The sequence below is a fragment of the Lemur catta genome, chromosome 16 (assembly GCF_020740605.2).
Source record: "Lemur catta isolate mLemCat1 chromosome 16, mLemCat1.pri, whole genome shotgun sequence".
NCBI lineage: Eukaryota > Metazoa > Chordata > Mammalia > Primates > Lemuridae > Lemur > Lemur catta.
In genome coordinates, this window is record NC_059143.1 from 40,232,859 (window position 1) to 40,252,766 (window position 19,908).

Here is a 19,908-nt window from a genome sequence, read left to right on the forward strand (position 1 = left end):
CGACTGGATAAACAGCTGCTAATAACCTCCAGTTCCCAAGGGAGGAGGCTTATTTCCTTTCATCTTCAGACTGGTGGATACCTGACGTGCACTGGACTTTAGTGATTCCACATGTTTCTGGCTCAATTTTTTTTCAAAACTGCTTCGGTATGGGTCTTGCCAAGTCAGCTTTCTTTCCTCCCTTGCCCTTAAAATGCATCCAAAAACTCAGAAGACACAGTCAGCTATGGTACTACCTATTTGAAATAGTAGTTCATTTACCGTTCCTGTGTTTAAAATAGAAATTCAAGCACTTACAATCTCCAAAGAAGACTACAGCCTTGGACCCTCGTATTTGCAGCCGTGTGAGGGAAATGATCATTTTCATTTCTTTCGTAGCAAGCTCATTATTCACTCAAGGGCTGACTACGTTCAAAGATACTCAATTTCTAATAGCATTGCGAATGTACTTATTTATATGTGTCTGTGTCCTAAATAAAGGAGCAAACTTCAATTCTTTTTCTTCTAATAGGGAGTGCCCTGCAGAAGGTTACAGAGCCAGCCGGGCCCCAGAGTCTTCCTCACTTGTTCTCGAGCACCTGCTTTAACGGTGACCTCAGTTCCATATCTCAAGATTCAGACATTTCGCAAAACAGCTTTTTAAACAAAAACCAGCTGTTTCCCATCTAGACTACAGGGGGGAAATTTTGGGCAGCTTACAGAAACATTACCCAGAGACTACCATTCTTCAATAACTTTCACACACTTTCAGCTCCAAACGAGACCCGGCCGTGAGCAGAAGCTGGGGAGAAGGCAAACGCGAAATTAAAATGTGGAAACTCAATACCGTGGTTTTTGACAATGTGTCCAATTAACTGCTTTAAAATGAATGTGCCTATTGTATCAGGACAATGCTTCCCCAAAGATGTCATTTAACTAATATCAGACAGATCTTTTGGTTAAACTCCACTTTATAGTTCTAATACGATTTATGGATATAGAGGAAGCTATAATTATACACAACTGTGAACTTCAACCAATTAGGTAGAACCCTCGACGTTGCAGAAAATGCAGTCAGTGCTACGGCTTCTTTTCAGTTTTCATTCCTAAGGCTGCTTTGCCCGAACCCTCTTCTTGTTATGAACCCATTTTACACTTCTGTTTTCTAAGCAATTAAGATACTTTTGATTTGAAAAATTTACAGCCGCAATAAAAGTTAAAATAACACAACGGCCACAGAATTTGAAAAAAATATAAAATGGCCAAGGCCTAATCTTGGCTTTCAAACGGTGCCAAGTTGCTCCAGTATTTTCTGTTTTGGTATGAATGACATAACTGAATTACTTCATGAGTTGCTACTTTAATTCCTAAGGGTGGAAAATTCCATGAGTTAACTTAATTTGGATGTAAAAAATATACATGAAAGCTCTCTCTTCCTGTGGACTCTCCTGTGAAATATTCGAGCCAACTGCTGGAGCTGCCGTGCCGTGCACGGAGGGCCTTGTCACCTAACGGGGCCTGGGCTGGCAGCTACAGAGCCTGGTATCATCAGGCAGTTTTCTTACTTCCATCTGGGCACATAAGAGCCATTATTTTCTGGTTTTTTGTTTTTAAATCGTGTTTATTCTATGGTTTTGCAATGGCTTTTCTATCCTACCTCTAATTGTTGAAATTCTGCGTAGACTCTAATATGAGCTCAGTGACATTTCTAGGAAGCTTTTCCTAGCTGTTTGAATTCCTTCGTAGGTCACTTGCCAATTCTACCTTGCATGATAGTTAGACACATACTTGAATTATCACCTTACCAGGATAAAAGCCATGTAAGATCAGAGATTTTTGTATACCTCTGTGCACCCCCAAACAGCATCTGAAGAACAGCCGATGCAGAATGAGTAAACGAGCCTATGTGTATTTTCTAATATATACACTATATACACCCCTCCTTGAAAATCTAACTTCTTGAGAAGACAAAGGCAATGTCAGATTTTTTAAAATGCAAGAGTTGTGCCTATTCCAAATTATGGGTAGTTTACAAGTGTGTCCTTCTACTCAACAGAAGTTCAACTAAAAAAATGATTACCGTGCTGTTAAAAGTGTCTGCCTGCTCTTCCCTCCACTATTTAAGAAGAAAACAATGAAAGGATATGATGAAGATATAGGGCCTGTTTTATAGACTTTTTTTTTTTTTTTAGTATTTTAAAAGTGGGGAAGACAACAAGGTTTCTCTTTTTTATTTATCTAAGGTTCATGGCTCGAGGATACTGAACACTAGAGAACTAGGATTTGCTTGTCCCAGGAGCACAGAGAGCACGTTTAGGGGAGACATCCAATGCAGACTGACTGTTTTGAGGTCAAAGGGTCTGAATTTGAATAAAATATGTATTGGGGAAGAAAGAAGGGGAAACACCTAATTTGGAACCCACTGCTTTGAGACCTGGGCATGCACGATAAGTGTCCTAACCACTTATCGCAACGGTTGCTGAACAGACCTTAAATGGTCTCACTGCTACTGCTGTATTCAAAACCTTTAGACTTTTATTTAAATTAATACAGAAATATCAAATGGTGAGCTCAAGGATTCTGAAGCTATTATAGCTAATCCATAGTTAAGAGAATTTCTTCAAGTCCTTTTCCCTTTCTGTCCTTTTTAAAAGTATTCTTAAAGTATGATATTGATATAGATTAAAATGTTCAGTTGAGGTTGCTAATCTTCTTTCAGAAATATTTGATAGTTGGGGAGAGTAGGAGAGATGGCAGAACACTGGAGATAGGCAAATACCCTACAGTAGCTAGGAAAATATCCTATAGGATAGTAGATAGGCAAATATCCTATAGTAGCTAGGAAAAATACATATAGTAGCTATTGAAAAATAATGTTGATGAGTAAGATCTTGGGTGAAATTCCTCAACAGGCTATTTAAAAGATAGTTTTGAAGTGCTCTGAAACAGGGGTAGTGGCCTCTTAACTCCGTTTGCTTCCATTAAGAACAAGTCTTTCTGGACAAACTTCATTTTCTCATTCACGGGCATGCTGCACGCCTGGTCTCCTGTGACAATGCCAGGATGACATGAGAAAGGCGCACTGCCTGAGAGCACACTGAGGGGTCTAGAGCTGGTTGAGAAATTAAACTCAAAGAGCAGAGGACAACAGCAGTATAGAGAGAATGTCTGTAACACTTAAGTCTCATGGCCTTCTGGTCTATGTCCTCCTCCGGCCAACATTATTATCAGTGGCTTTGATTTGAGCATTCATGACACCCATTGCATCTGCCAACAACAGAGCTGGCAGAGTACGGGACTGAGTAAGGACCTCGAGTAAGCTTTTGGACTGGAGACAGACCCAGGCTGCAATAGCAAATTATGCGAAGTTTTGTACAGGTGTAATAAAAGGGGTACAAGGAGAGTTGTTTCAGCTGATTACAAGTTTAATATATGTCAGTGGGATGATGAAGACATCAAAATTAGCAAGTAGGATTTCATTAGTGGCCTTTGTGAAGACGTATGTATTGAATGGGGGAAGGGATAGATCCACCCTAGTCCACGCTGATCACTGCTTGAGCACTGTGTTCAGTGTGAGATTCTACACACTGAAAGTCGTTGGGCGTGGGGTGAAACATCCTTGCTAAACTAGGGAGAATGGACTAGAAAGTCATGGGGCTCATGACAGGAAGTCAAAACTTTTTTTTTTTTTGAGTTAAATAGTTGAAGATGCAGATCTTTGGAGAAAAAAAAACACTGAATAGGCTGTCTTCAAATAACTGAAGGTTTCTCAAGTGTTTGTTGTGTTGCATTGGGGGCAACTCCATCGGGCAGAAAAATAAGGACTGCAGAGAGAAGCAAATTTGGGTTGGACAGAGGCAGGATTTGAAAACGTTTGATGGAAATGGGCTCTGTGAGCATTTGGAGCTATTCACCCTGGGAGGATGGAGGAAGGAGGCTGGTCGAGGTTTGCGGGCTGCTTGGCAGGGAATCATGGGGGGATTTGGGTGGAGGTGATCTCTAAGGTCCCTGAGAGTCTACGGTGACAAATGCTTAGAAATGAACCATGTGCTCAAATATACACAGAATTTTATGGCATCAAAATCTGGGAAAGCCTGAGAGGAGCAAGATTGAAGATAATAATGCCTCTGTTGACCGTATTTTTGTTGAAGAGGTCCACACAGAAACAATTTTCTGATTCCTGCTACTCCCATGACGACACACCAGTAAATGCTACATGACATCAATGCCCACTACCCTCCCTTGTTGCCAAATATTATTGTAAGAGCTAAACAGTAACTTTTTGCAAGGAGCCCAGGGGCAATGGAAGAATCTTCTAGGATTTCATTAGTTAAGTGAGAGTAACAGCATGGTTTTGAATACCACCCACAGTTTTGAAATGGCTATGGTATTAGGTTAAAGAGGAAGTCTGCTGTGGCAGTGTGGGGTATAGTGCAATGAGTGTTGGTCTAGCTGTTGGTTTGTCTGGTTTCTAGTCCTACCTGGCCATTAACTAGTGAGAACCCATGGTTGGGTCACATCCCCTTCCTGGGTAAGGCCTCAGTCTTCATTCACCAGCAAAACAAGGGCAATGGGCTAACTGACTCCTGGGGTGCTTTTAGAATCTAACATTCAGTGGTCTGGACTCTACACAAACAAAACTAATTTAAGTTGTTTGTCCTATGCAGCCCCGATAGTTAAAAGTTTTCATACATTCAGTTAAATAAAAGGATGCTTCTTCACCTAATGAATGTTCTTTGGAAAAATTCTATGTAATCCAAAGTAAAACTAAAAATGTTATTGAAACGAGGAAAACTGGGCTAAGATTGGCTTCTATTGGTGGTTTCTGAAGTACGTTCCATGCCCCCACCTGTGGGAGTCTCACAGAATGCTGAGAAGGACAGGTGTGGGCTAAGTCTGATGGGCTCTCCCATCCCTGAGTCAACTAGAGCACTTTCTCTTAGGAGATCACTGCTCCTCTACCAGGTGACCATACGATCTTTCTCTCCTCTTACGGGGGCCTGGTAGATTGGTAGGCAGCAAATTGTTTCCTCCAAGTCTGTGAATCTCTTGACAGCAGAGACCATGTCTTAGCATGGAGCCTGGACTTGGTAATCATTGATAAATGTTACTGAAATCAATGAATGGACTTTAAGCAAAACAAGATCTCGAAACTACACCAAGATCCATTTCTCAATGATCCCATCACTGCTCACTCTACTGACAAATAACCAGGAGCACAGAGTCACATAATGACATTTTTCATGTGGGTTTTGCACTTATTCAGGTAAAAGAAGAGGTTAGGTCATTTGAAAGGTTTCCTTTCAGGTCTCATCTGTGGATCTGAATACTGAATGAGTAACAGAAAGAATTATATTTGGGAAATTGCTATTTCAAGAATTTATAAGAAATCTGATACTTTAATATCAGGATTAACCATGGAGGTATCTGAGGCACAGAGGGGATTATATTTGGTGAGAGTTTCTAACTAGGTTAGTGACAAGCCCGGCGATTTCCTTATTCTCCCACATGCAGAGATTTCTGCTTTAATTCTATTAGAAAAGTAGGTGGTTATGGCAAAAAAAATAAATTAATAATTTAAAATTTAATACCTCAAGGATCCTAAGAGGAACAGTCACACCTTTTGGCCACAAAGCACAAATATGTTGATTTAAGAATAAGTGCATAGACAATGTGGGTTGTAATTTGAGTATGCTACCACACTGAAGAGAAAGTTCTCTATTCTACATGTGAGAAAAGAGCTTCTCTGGGAACTTGGCCACGGAATACCTGGAAACTTCTTTTGCCAAGCATCACTTATCAAGGCTTGAAAATCACAAGCTCCCAACACCTAAAATTAGTTCTTAAAAGGTGTACCCACAGATAATCTTGAGAGAGTATGCAGGGCAGTAAAACAGAGCATTGACTTCGGAGTCCAGGTACCTGATTTTTAATCTAGCTGCATGACTCAAGACTAACTGCTCAAATTTCCTAAGACTCATTTTACCAACACCTAAAATGGTCACTATTCTCATCCTCGCTGGGCTCTCGTGAAAACTAGCTAAGGTGATGTACACGGAGTCCCCGAGCAAAGGATCTGGCAACTCATCAGGCTCTCAGAAGATGTCAAGTTTCTTTTCTTCCCTTTTGATTGATGATTTATTTACTGGGACAGAAACAAAATATAATATGTGGGGCTCAAGGAATTTACAGCAGTTGGTCAGGCAGAAATCATACCTATAAAAGGTGCAGAGCTACGTATAGCCGGGTAAGATAAATATCTAGAAATGGTATGATTCATAGTGCTATGACAGTAAAGAAGAAAATGACTCTAATGTGGGTGGGGGTGGCAAGGGAAGGCTTCCTGGAAGAATCTGAATCAGTACTTTGAGAATGGGTGGGAATTAGATGGATAGAGATGAACAGACAGGGCCAAGCCAGATATTAATAGATACAGAAGCACCTTGCGAGAATGTACAAGGCAAATTCTGGTAATATGCAGAAGAAAGACTGGTCTTGCTGGCTAACTTTTTGCATATTGGAATAGCTAAACATAAGGCTTTCGGTAAATGGTCATGGATCTTAAATGTTGGGCTAAGGGACTGGTCTTTACCTTGTAATGGAAAGCCAGTGAAGGCTTTTGAGCAGGAAAGGAGCATAGCCAAATAGTATCATCTAGAAAGCTTGCAAGTATACAACGTTCACTCCAGTGTTATGAGCCATGCTGCTGTGAAAAAAATCCCTTTCATTATACTAATACTTAGTAAATCACTGAAGACCAACTTCAGAACTCCAAGGAAAACATTTTTATGAATCAAAAGCTAAGTACAATATGTTAGCAATTAAATGAGATAACATAACAGCCGAGGCAGAACCACAGTTTTCCCCACTACGATTTTCAAGCTGCTGCAGAAAGAAATGCTTCTATCATCTTCCAAGTTATCAAGCCATTTTGTTTTGATTTTCAGAAAGCGGGGAGAGAGGAACCAAGAAGAGTTACGGAGGTCGACAGGATTCAAAGCTGTCTATTCTTTAATCAGAAGGAATTATTAAGGAGAGTTAGGAAGGAGATTTGCTCAAAACAAAACCGGGACTGGGATGGGTTTCAAGTTACTGGGACTCGCTTCCACCCCAGAACAACAAATGAAGGTGTGTACTTGGGAACGAGACTCTCACCAGTGCTCTCTGCCGAAGTTTCCGGTGCATACCTCCCACGGCTACTTTATTTACTGCAGCTGGCCACAGTTTTATAGCCTGTTTCATGTATTAAAATTCAAATGTGGAAAACATTACCAGTATCCTCCTTGAATTTTTTTTTTGTTGTTGTTGTTGGGGGGTAGGGAGGGTGGGTTTTTTTTCTTCCCCTAAACTTCCTTTTTATTGTGGAATGTATCACACGGTCAAAGGCTAACTTCAGACTGACTAAATTCAAAAACTATTTCCTTTGTTCTTCTGTTTTTGTTTTAAAATTCATACCCGTTTGCACAGGAAAGATATGCCAATCCAATCTCTTTCACACACATTAGCGTTTCAGGATGAGGAATTCAGATTCTGGGGACATGCCGGATGGTTTTCAAAAAGAAAGAAGAAAAGACTGTAAAACCCCTTTTGGATCAGAGGGCAGCAGGTTGTTGACATGGCACATCTTTGGAGTTACACTATGATCTGGTCGGCTCTGTGGTTGTCCTTGATTGAGTATTAAATGTCTCCAGGGAAAAGAACAGGAACTTTTCTCCATCAGCAAAACTGGTGGCTTTATTGCTTCTGCATAGTTTTTTCCAAAATCAAATCAAAGAAGTTTCTGTGTAACATTGGCTAATTATTTCTCTTTTCTACTGTTCTATTCAATCTTCTCCCTTTCCCTTCCACCAGGGTCAGTCCAACTTCCCCTATCCAAAAATAATTCTGGTCTTTTCCTCCCATTCCACTTCTGAATCAGATTCAAAGAAGAGGCAATTCAAAGGTCAAATCGTTGCAAAAAGCATCTATGTATAGTTTAATATTTTAAAGAACCACTTAACCTACATCTGGTATTTAAGAACAAACTTCACGTATTTATGAAAAAGACCATCTCTGAAGCAATGCCCCGGGCGCATGTTACATCCGTTTAACATATGCAAAAGGAACACAGCTACAGAAATTAAACTATTTTTCTCTTGATTGAGAGCAGATATACAGAAATGGTTATAAGTCTCAGATCTGGCTTTTAATAAAGCCAGATTTCTTAATTAAAAGCAGTACTGTTTAAACATTGTAGTTTTAAAAAAAAGAGCTGTACAAACGAAAATCTCATATTATATGCATCCCAAGTGTATTTAACACATTACCTGAGGCCAAGCTAAATTACAATCTAGACTTTCCTTTTGTCAACTCTTAGCAACTGCCACACATAGACAAATAATTTTCACTCAATGATGAATTTTTAGGGTAGAGGTCAAAGAAAAGAAAAAAAAGAAAAAAAAGATTTAACTTTGGCATTCAAAAATATCTTTCCACATTTTAGAAGTGAGTTCATTGCTTCTATTTATAAACCCGTATTTTTGGTTTCAAATTGGTTGCAGGTTTCAATATTATATCGTTCAGAATGGTACTCTTAGTCTTTTATTAAGAGAAACTGAAAGGAAGACGGAAGAATACTATTGAGCAAGAACTTAAAAGAACTTCATAATAATTTGCACTTATTGTGCATTTCCTTTTGGAACCACCTTTAAGCAAGACATACTACAGTGATGATGGAAAACAGACTTTCATTCAAGCAACTCTGAAAGAGCCTCAAGGACAAAATAGGACACCAAGGTGTTTTGTGATCAGGCAGGAGTTTGTAAGGAGCAGAATTACACAGAATCACTGATAAAGTTAAATTTCCACCCATGTGGTCACCCCATTAATTGTCATCACTTAATATTTTGTTAAGAAGATTCTCTGAATCTTTGCAATCATCCAAAAAAAAAAAAAAAGAGAGAGAATGCTCTCCAAAATCCTTTCAAAAGTAACGGGCAAAAGTGAAATCCCAATTATAATACGAACAAATCTGCTCAACTATTATTCAAATATAGACTTATTCATAAATAGGTAATGGTAAAGCTACTCCATACATTAAATTACACAGTCCCACATCATGTATTTATACACCAAAAAATACACCATGTATTTCTATCCATTGTATTCAGGATTGAGGGACATTATTTTGGCTTCTTTAAAAAAAAATACAATCCATTCATATTTGAAATACTAGCAATGTAACATGAACTTAAGTTGTGTCCTTTGGTCAATGTCACCAAGATGGATAATTTCAAACACCAGCAATGACCCAACAATTCACTCCTTAATGGAAACGTGTGTCTATACAAAAACTTGTACATAAATGTCTACAGGAGCATGATTCGTAATAGTCACAGAGTAGAAACAACCCAAATGTCCATCACCTGATTAATAGATAAATTTAATGTGGTATATCCATACAATGGAATATTATATGACAATAAAAATGAATGAAGCTCTAATATGCATAGATGAACTTTGGGTGCATGGTATGTTCAGTGAATTACATCTCAACAAAGCTGTTTTAAAAAAACCAAACCAGCAGTCGTGTTTATACCTGAAATTCTAATTCCTTATGATAACAAGAGAGTCTACAAATGTCATCACTTACCATGAGCGAATGTCTGTTGGCTGAAAGAAGGCCGGTTCCATACCCTGAGCCCAGACCACCCATGGCTCCATTATGAGAAGGTCCGATGATTCCGTGCATGTCCCCATGACCACCAGGCATAGCTGTGGATGGGCCCACTGCATGATTCCGGAGAACATGAATAGCATCATCCAGTCTTTCTAAACGATCTTCAATTCGGCTTTGCTGTTGGTTAACAAATGACGTCAGATTTAATTTAGTTTGAAATGTGTGCCTAAATTATATAAGTAAAACTTTAGTTGGAAAAACCACAGCTCAAGTTTCTAAATGTATGTTTCTAATATAGCATATTCCCTTAAAACAATAATAAAAATAAATAGTATTGCTCCTAGAAACCTAGTGGAAAATGTTAATGTTAAAATTATAGTAACGAACATATGCTATACTGTATTGTGCTTGAAAGATATGTAGATTTACTGGAAGACAAAAACATTTATTGAATTTAAGGAACATTCTGGAAGGTATTAGGTTAAAGAGCTTAAAAAATTAACAATGTAAAGACGATCTATTTACAGTCTCCCAATTAAGTTATTTTCTTGAAAGTATATTTCTTTGGTCTCCTCTGTGGAATATGATAACATAAGTATCAAGTCAGAGACAGGTAAAAGCATATAGATCAAAATTTCTTGCTGAGGTTTTTTTTACCTGTGTTTCTTGCTTTCTATCCATCATCAATACTAGCTTTTGTGTGTCTGTATGTGTGTGTAAGAGCCTCAAAATGGTTACCAAAAAAATTTTTTTTAAATTCTGCATGAGATTTCAAGACTGAAGAATTACAAAGACTTGAATCAGTTGTTCATCGAGGGTTTCTAACGAATTTTGAAGCCCCTGCTCTGGTATGGAATTCACTACCTTATACAATTAAAAACCACCCAACCTTTTTTTTATTCTCGCCTTTGGGATCCTAGTTTTTGGCAACCAGACAAGGCCTGTACTATAGTTTTTGGTGAAGAAAAAGGACATGTAGTTTCATATTCATTTTTTTCACTGTGATCAGTAATGATCAATTACTACTTTCCAGGGTGCCCTTCAAAATATACCATCTCATTGGATCCTCATTCCACATGTAGACAGCAGGCAGGGAAGATGTTACTGTCCCTTCCATATAGACGTGAAAGTGATGCTCAAAGAAATCAAGAGAATTAATTACTCACTGTCAGACTGCCAGGAAATGGTAAAATCAGGGTTGGAATCCTGTTCTTTTGACTTTAAATCTAGGCCTCTTTGTACTAGATCTTGCTACAATCTACTCTGATTTCTAATGGGCTGTGCAAACAGATGTACCAGCTCTCCTGCATGAGAAAAATAATTTCTAATTATTCTATACTGACAGGAAGAATGTGTGTCTAATATAGTTAGTCTACGGTACAGTGCATTTTGATTTGGTGGGGTTTGGAGTTAAACAACCTCCCTAGACTGCTAGCTCTGCTACTTATTTGACCTTGGAAAAATTTTGAAGCTTCTTTGAGTGTATGCTTTTTAATTTATAAAAAAATGGGAATGACAATATATACTTCTAAGTATAAATGTAAGCATGAAAAGAAATCATACAGTGCCTGTAATACTTGCTGGCTCCCAGCCTCCTGATGGAGAGAGGACTTTCTCTTGTGAAACCCCTCGAGTGTTCAGAATTCAAAGAGAATTGAAGCTGCAGTTGAAGTCCACAACTGCAAACCTAGTCTCTACAGTTCCACAGTTGGACAAAGCTTGATTTTGAATAACTGATGGAAGTAAACACTAAAACCACCGGGGGCTATTTGGATGCAGTCTGCAGGTGACCTGGGCTGGGTTGTGCAGATGTGTGTCACCGTGTGGTTGCCTTCATTGGCTAAAACACACAGCTAGATGATTCACGCTCTCCAGCAAGGAAGAACACAACAGAGGAGAGAAATCCACCTTTGCAATTTTCATTTTTACATTTTCCTTCAAGAGTAAGCCAAAAGGGAAGAAAGGGAACCCTGAATCAGTGACAAGAAAACATTAAGTTAAATAGATCAATCTATGCCTTCTTTCAGGTTTCATCTCAATATATGGAGGAAAAAAGGAAAACTCAACCTTGAAGGACTAAAAGGCTTTTCCCACTCGCTGCTGCTCCTCCCTGGTTGATTCACGTACAGACTAACTACTGCATAAGCCAGTGCTGTTTCTTGCATATTTCTGGCCTCATCCATCATGAGAAAGACTAAAGTGTCAGACACTGAATCATCATGTGTGTATTTATAATATTAATTATGCCCATGGAAATTTTCAGCTATTGCCTCTTAGAAGAGTAGGCATTTCTTTACTACTAATGATGTGACTGGATTTCTATGAGATGCAAAGTGAATGAGGAAATAAACAGTAGACTGCTTATTCAGAGATCAACAGGAAACCTATACACCTCTTGTCCTGGAAAGCAAGGCGGACGTATGAGGAATCAAATGTTCTGAGCTTGCAGCTTAGCTGGAGCTCCAGCACGCTGGTATCACGAAAGTGACTTCATTATTGACAGGGATCTTTCCCAAAGATGGGGGGAGGCTATTATCCTTCCAGGATTTTTAATCTCTTATCTGGTCCTAGATACTTAGAGCCCTGAGGCTTCTATTGTAGTAGCATCTGGGTTACAATCCACACACAGGAACAAGCATAGTCTGGTACCTCTGGCTTCAGCCAAGCTTGTGTGTTTAATGTTGACCTAGAGTTACAATTAGTGAGAGTAAGAATCTTGGAGAGTGAAGTGGATGTCAAAAGAAAAGCAGGATCTGAAAATGGGTAAGAAGAGAGTGAGCAGACGAGACATACCAAAGAGTGTAAAGGTCCTTCATAATTAGGAGACGATGAGGCCTGTCCTCCATTTCTAGACCAAACAGCTGTGCCTGCTGGTATTAAAATGGGAATTACAATTAGATCTACCGAAACTTAAAAATAAACTTATCAATATTCTAAACAGTCCTTTTACAAATAGCAATGCTGCTTTTCATTTAAACAGCAAGGTAAATGCGTGTAAACTTCCCATACAAGACTTCTGGGGCAAGGAAAATATTTTCAATGCAAAATATGTAGAGTTTACACAGACTCACGATTCCCTCAGGCTGCCTCCTAAAAGGGAACATTTAACTGATTCTGAATTTTAGCAACAAGAGTTCCTACTCTACCACTACAGAGTCAAAGTACTTTTAAGAGTACAAAGGAGGGGTTTTGTTGGACCTTTATGCAAGGCCAGTTTATGTTAAACCAAAATTCCTCTCACCAATGGAAAACAGCTTTGCTGCTTGTTTTAAAAATCGTCTTTAAGAAAAGATAAGCCTTCAAAAACTTTTTAACAAAATAAGATTAGTTAGCAGCTATCCACTAAGCCAGAAATTTCGAAACTCAACATAACAGTAACAACTAAGAAGTTTCTTCTGAGGAAAATAATTTTTTTTTATGATTCACTAAACTTGAAGGTAAAAAAAGATTCCTGTGAGAATACATACTGCATGTCTAACCTACAAAATAAAAACTGCTTTTAAATTTAAAATAATACACATTTAGTGTAGAAAACTCAGAAAATACATAATTCAAAAAAGGAACAAATAATAGCTATGATCTCACTGAAGTCTCATGCCCCGACACTGTTAGCACTTTTAAAATCCATTCTTCCTGTCTTTTCTGGGCATGCATGTGTATTTTTATGCTAAATAAAAATAGAATATTTTGTTCAATTACTTTTCTTGACAGAATTTGGACAGAGCCGTCGGTGTGAAAATAGCAATCTGTCCCCATATTTGCATCTTCATAAAAGTTCTTTCTTCCTAACATGTGGTCTTCCATGATGCATTACCAGGACCCACAAAGTGGCATCTCTAGCCTTGTTTCCGTGCCTTCGACCTAGAGCATGCTACTCAGGTTAAGGGTGCTTGTGATGTCTTCCTGAACGACTGTGCATCTTAACTTTCCCCTCCTACCATTAACCTGGGAGTGGACTGGCAGATTCTCATCCAAGCTCTGCTATTACTACTGGTGTAACCTCAGCAGAGCATGCACCCTTTTAGGGCCTCAGGACACTCATCTTTAAAATCAAGGCATTAGACTACATTAGTTGTGCTCAAACTTTATTAGACCACAGAACATTTTTTTTTTTCCAAATTAGAACACAGATGTAATTAGAGCTGTTTTGTTTGAAATGGGGAACTTGGAGTTCCACCTGCTCAGACTCACTATCCTTTGTCTCAGAAGGGGACATTGACACTTGAGAGCATTTTTCAGAGCCTAAGAATCTGGTATCGAACCAGGAGAGATTACAATACTGAACTTGACTTTCCATTTCCATCCTGGGGAGTGATTCATATTATCCTCTGGGAATCATCTCAATTTCTTCCCAGTTTCAATGTGGTCTCTCTGGACATGGACTTCAGGATCTAGCCAACTCCTCTCTCTGTTCTGTGATCCTCCCGTATCATGGAGGCTTGGAAGAGGCTGCTATTAAATCCCACCTAAGCCGTGGCCATCGCTTCTGGAAGTTTTGCAGCAATCTGAAACCTCCCATTCTCTACTAAGGAACCCCGTTTATACTGGGCCATGTGAGTGCTGCATGCAAGGAATATCAGAGGGTTCGAGGAGGCAACATTTCGGTAGGTGACTCCAGTATAAATTACTGTAAGATTAGTTTTCGATCAGGTACAGATGTTATTTAGGTTTTTTGGTTTTTGTTTTAAGAAGCCACCTGTCCTCCTTCCATAGAGCAGAGAAATGCAGCAGGCCAATGGAAGCATTTGTAGTGGAAGGGAAATGAGTCTCCTAAATGGACCTCTGAAAAGTTAAATGATGCACTGACATAGTTCTACAACTCGTAATTATTCAATTTGACGCCACAGGTCATGCTGATCTGTTATGTTGCAGAGTAAACCATCCCCTTTACTCCACATAATTATTTCATAATTTACTTACAAAACTATAGTTTTCCCCAAACATTTCAGTGGTATGTACTTTAAAGAGGGAATTCAGAAAGCCCAAAATTCCTACAGGAAATGATCCATTTAAATAGTCTATATTTGGTGACCATATATTCTACATTCATATTCATGACTATATTAACTGAGTTTATTCATCTGAGATGTTTTATTGGAATCTGTTTTTCTGCTGTTGAGTGTCTTCTGCAGAGCTAAGAAAAGACTCAGAAATATGTTTTCCATGTGCCTATGTATTCTAAAAAGACCATTTAATTTTTAAGAAAAGGTTTGAATGTAAACGACTGTGCTGTTATAAGGTAAACTATGTCTCCCACCCCTTTCTATTTGTCTATTTAGGAATGTTATGTTTTGGGATTTTGAGGGGAGTGAGTTTTCACCTATCAGTGCAGGAAGTATAAGAGGGAAATCATTCTTATAAACTGTTATCATGATGAAATGACATTTAAAATACACTACCTGAGAGAGAGGGAGGAGAGCCGACAGGAGTTGAAGGGTTTGATGAAAAGCTGTTGTTAGTGTGATCTGGAGAATAGATCTTAAAACAGTGGGGAGGGAAAAAAAACTCTCATTCATTCAGAATAAACAATGAACAATTTCTAAACTACAAAGTTGTCAATGCAATTCATCCAAAATTTACAAGTTACAAAAAATACATTTAACAGTCAACTATAGTATCAATAGACTGAAATGGAAAATTTAACAATTTTTCAAAAGAAGAACTACTGCTTGGTATGGGATGGTGGGAAAAGAACGGGGCTAGGGTTAGCAGACTTCAATTCTAACCCTTTTCCTACCAATGGCTGGCTGTGTGGCTCAGGGCAAGCCACGGAGGTACCCTGAACTTCCCTCTCCTCTTCTACAAAGTCAGAGCGCAAATAGCATCATTTTTGTTTTCCAACTCCTTTGCTATGATTAAGGCATTTGATTCCATGGCAAGAGAAGGCCCAGATTAAATAAAAACTTTTACTCAGAGCACAAAGTTAATACAGGCTGAACTTTTTTTTTATGCTCCCAATAGTAAGGAAAAACCAAGTAAAGAGACAAAATCTTAGGAAAACAAATCTCCACCTACATTTGTAAATGACTATGTTTAGCTTTTGAAGAAAATACCAGACATACTCCTTCAGACAAATAAGGTATGCCATTTTTCCACTAGGGAACATGAAAGAAATGTTCAATTCTAGCTTCCCAGAAGTGGGTGGGTAAAGCAGAGAAGCTGAGTGCCCCAGGTGCCAAGTAGGTGACAATTTTTCATGTATCTCAGCTATTGTCAATTTTTTTTCCCCAAATGCCTTTTCCAAAGGCATTTGAGAACTGTCCCTTGCAAAGTCAGACTTAGGTGGCCAATGAGCACCCATACTACTTTAGAGAAAAAATGAGAAATCAAGACAGAAAATCTGTAAACCTAAAGGCCAGGAGAATATCCCACCATCCATAACAGAGTGCAGCTTAGCATCACCGTGAGAAGACAAGATGAAAGAGGCTATCCACACACTGGAAGCTTCGGAGCTTTCTCCTCCAATTTTCCAATGATCATTATGCAAGAAAGCCAGCGCTTTCCAAAAATCCAAGCTATTTGCCATTCATTTTCTAAAACTCCAAATGTCCACTTCTGATTAAAGTTCACCCTTCTACAATGGTACAGATGTAGTCCAAAGTCAATATTTCCTCACCGAAGCAAGTGCTTTCCCCAGAGCATCTCCAGTCTGGGAGCTGCCTGCTGCCCCGCTTCCTCTGTTTGCTGCAAAAACAAAAGGCAAAATATGAAAACCAGGCAGTGAGACGTCTAACAATTTTCTATTCCTGGTCCATTTACTCACAATTTAATTGCATTTTTAATGCTAATTACAACACATTAATCTTTAATTAGCATTAATTTGTTTGCTGAGGTAGATGTCAAATATATTCATGTTACCTTTTTTTACAGATAAAATATAAACCTGACACCCTGGTTTAAAGATAAAGTGGTTTCGTTGCTATTGCTTTCCCCCTTGCTGCTTAGGAGTTGTGAGTGGGGTATGGGAACAAGTGAGTATCTGACGGTCACTGCTAAGTATGTCCTGGTTCTGGGTCCCTGGGGTCCTCAAAGTTCAGCTTTTATTTATATTTTTTATAGTAAATTGAAATATCCTCACAAATAATTTACACCTGTTTTCAAATAAACAAAAATTGGACACAGAACAAAATAGGGTGTTCCTCTCCGAGATCCACAGGCAATGAAACGAAACCAAAAAAATCTACAACAGGTCTGGCTGTTATAACTGGGAGACAAAATATTTTTTAATTAAATTTTTTATTTTTAATTATTATGGGTACATAATAGTCGTATATATTTATAAGGTATATGTGATGTTTTGATACAGGTGTACAATGCTCTAATACTCAAATCAGGGAAACTGGTGTATCTAAACCTCAAGCATTTATCATTTCTTTGTGTTAGGAATATTGCGATTCCATTCTTTGAGTTATTTTAAAGCATACCCTAACTTATTGTTGAGTATAGTGACTTTGCTGTGCTATCAAATACTGTTCCTTCTGTCTTAACTATGTAATTATATTTTTGTACCCATTAATCATTCCCACTTTATCCACCCACCCCCCTCCAGCTACCCTTCCCAGCCTCTGGGGTAACCATCATTCAGAAAATATCTTTAATGTTTTAAATAACATATATTCTCCACATAGTTCAATCTGTGATCACACTAAAAGAATTTGAACTGTTATGCTACTGAAAGTCAATATGGTCTCAAATTCCAGAGATAAAATAAGTCTCTATATTCATGGAGTTTATCTCTACCATCTTGAACACTGGTATTTTTATCTACAAAGTAGATGAACAAAGAGTACTGTTAATAAAAGACATATATTCCAGTATATAATTCAAAGCCAGCTCTATAAAACACATATCTTTTGAAGGTATTTTGCCTTTGCAAATAAGTGGTAAAATGGGATAGTTGGTGTTCTTCTGAAGTCTTTAGAACTAATAGAATGCTTAGAATTTAGGGTATGTTGCATTTATATTAAGTCCTCAACATTAGCAAGTAGACACAGTATTTAAATAAAACCTACTGAAGTTCCAGGGGAAGATGTTTTTCACTATTTTGTGAAATAAAAAAAGGAAATCTTAAATGAACTGATGAATCCAAGCAAAACTTGGTTGCACACACATAATTTTAACAATTTTCCTGCCCTTAGACCAAGAGAGCCTTCTTTCTAGCAAATGTGTTACCATCACTTTCCAGACCTGAAAAACACAGTGGAAGAGTCAGATCTCCAGTGGTCAAATTCTCTGTTTCTTCAGGTCATAATTTCATTTTCCTGACCTCTGCTTCGCATAGTTAGATTATGCTTTTATTTTCACATGCTGACATAGACATATCACCTAGATAATCTTTTGATATATGTTTTATTTGGTTCAGAAAACCCACACCCATATTTATTTATTACTCAAATACTGAAAGAAAACTGGTATATGATAAAAAGAACACAATTACTTTGTGACAAAACAAACTTCTTTTTCACATCATGAACTTATGATATTAAAAATACATGGGCTATTAATACTTCAGATTCTATGTACTGTATAAGCAATTTTTTTTGAAGTGACTGACATCATACAATTGGGTTAGTGGAAGCAACTTAGATATCCAGAGTATTAAAAGTATTTAAGATAAGACAAAAGATAACAAATTATACCTAGTCCAAAAATGAGAAGAATTTCTGCATTAAGGAGTTCTTTAAAAACTAAAAACAATTTTTTAAAGAGAAAATAACAGAGATGAGAAAATACAGATAGTACTAACATTTTTTTCTGTATGCACTACCATGGTATCTCGGAGCACTTATCTGTTTTTTTTTCTGGAAGCTGTATTTCTTTTCATTATTATATATCTAAAAATTAAATTTACCAGTCAAAATAATTTGTGCTATCTGCTTGATTTGAATATAGATCTTCATAAAATAAAAATTCAGAGCCACACTGGGGAAAAAGAAATCACATTATCTAAGAATCTAAATCAAAAAAGAACAAGATATTGTTTCAATTACAGATAAAATTTGCTACAGTAATACCTTTCAAAAGATTAATTCTTCCTTTGAAACACTTTTAAAATGAAGATAATAAATTGAAAAAATATTTTCATGAAACAAATTATAGAAAACCAGTAAGAATATTTTAGCAACACTTGAAAACTAAGTGCATATAGCATAAATCATATTTTAGGGAAGAGACAAAATATGATCATTCTAATTTCTTAAGTACTATACCTTTCTAACTTTCTATCAGTTTCTATTTTACACAGGGAGATAAGACGACTCAGGAAATAAATCAACTCCTTACCTCATCTTGTCATGAAAATATTTCAGGAAACTACAAAGGCTACTCACAAAACCACTGATAAGAACAGACTATTTTTTAGCTTGAAGCCATTTACCTTGCAACAGCTGGGGAGCCTAACCCAAGGGCTTAAATTTCAAAGCGGTTTATTGGGGCTAGTTCGCCCTTTCTCTTGGAATGCCTTTTGTTCTGTTCCAGGAAACACTGGAGAAGACACATTTTCAAGATTCCCTCAACATGTTAAGCTACATGGGTTCTTCTCTTAAGGATTTCTCTTTTCATTTGTGTGACTGATATATCAAAGGGCACAATCAGAGAGTAAATATATTTGTAATGCTCAAATGGCATTTTTTTTTTTTTGCATCGAGAAGTGGGTCCTGTTGAGCAAAACACATCAAATCTACTTTTTCAGCTTTCACGTAGCAGGAGTTGATTACTATTGAAGGCCCAAGTTTTTGTCAACTCATATTATTATAATGATCAAAATGTCCACGGGACAGAAATAAAGATGAAAACTACAACCTTTGCTTGATAAAGTCTATCTTGATTTCTTATGTTATTTTGGCTCTAATCAGTTTCTCCTGCCTAGGAGAAAACAATAATCCATCTTTAAGTAGAGCTGTAATATAAATATGAATGGATGATGAGCGATTATTAAGAGGAACTGGAATTTTGTAGGAGGGTTCACTGCCTGCCCCCCAAGTATTGTTCAGAGGGCTTGAACACAGGTGTTGTTGCTGGCAAGAAGATGAAGCAGAAAAAGAGCTTCATCTATCTCTCTCCGTTTTTTTGTTTTGTTTTGTTGTTTTTAAATAAAGGAAAGGTCAGAGGAGAATATCTTGGGCTACATGTTGGACCACCTTCTGTCTTAGTCTCAGCTTTGGGGAGGTGGCAATTCCCATTAGAACACACCCTTAACACTGGGATGAACAGTGCCTGGGAATCAACTACTGAAAAGCGGAATTTGGAAAACATGTTCCCTCTTTACCACA

General features: G+C 37.8%; 1 protein-coding gene across 20 annotated transcripts in view; it reads right to left on the reverse strand.

Annotated features, from left to right (window-relative positions):
• Window positions 1-19,908, reverse strand: part of TCF4 (transcription factor 4) — a 339,457-nt gene that overhangs the window by 15,852 nt on the left and 303,697 nt on the right. For 15 of the 20 annotated variants that reach the window (XM_045527876.1, XM_045527870.1, XM_045527875.1 and 12 more), the window contains 4 exons: window positions 16,254-16,321; window positions 15,037-15,115; window positions 12,431-12,507; window positions 9,611-9,814 (listed from right to left, as the gene is read on the reverse strand). In XM_045527876.1, the coding sequence (XP_045383832.1) occupies window positions 9,611-9,814; window positions 12,431-12,507; window positions 15,037-15,115; window positions 16,254-16,321 (428 nt within the window). The remainder of the gene's footprint in view (window positions 1-9,610; window positions 9,815-12,430; window positions 12,508-15,036; window positions 15,116-16,253; window positions 16,322-19,908) is intronic. The other 5 variants (XM_045527874.1, XM_045527872.1, XM_045527887.1 and 2 more) reach the window with 2 other exon arrangements.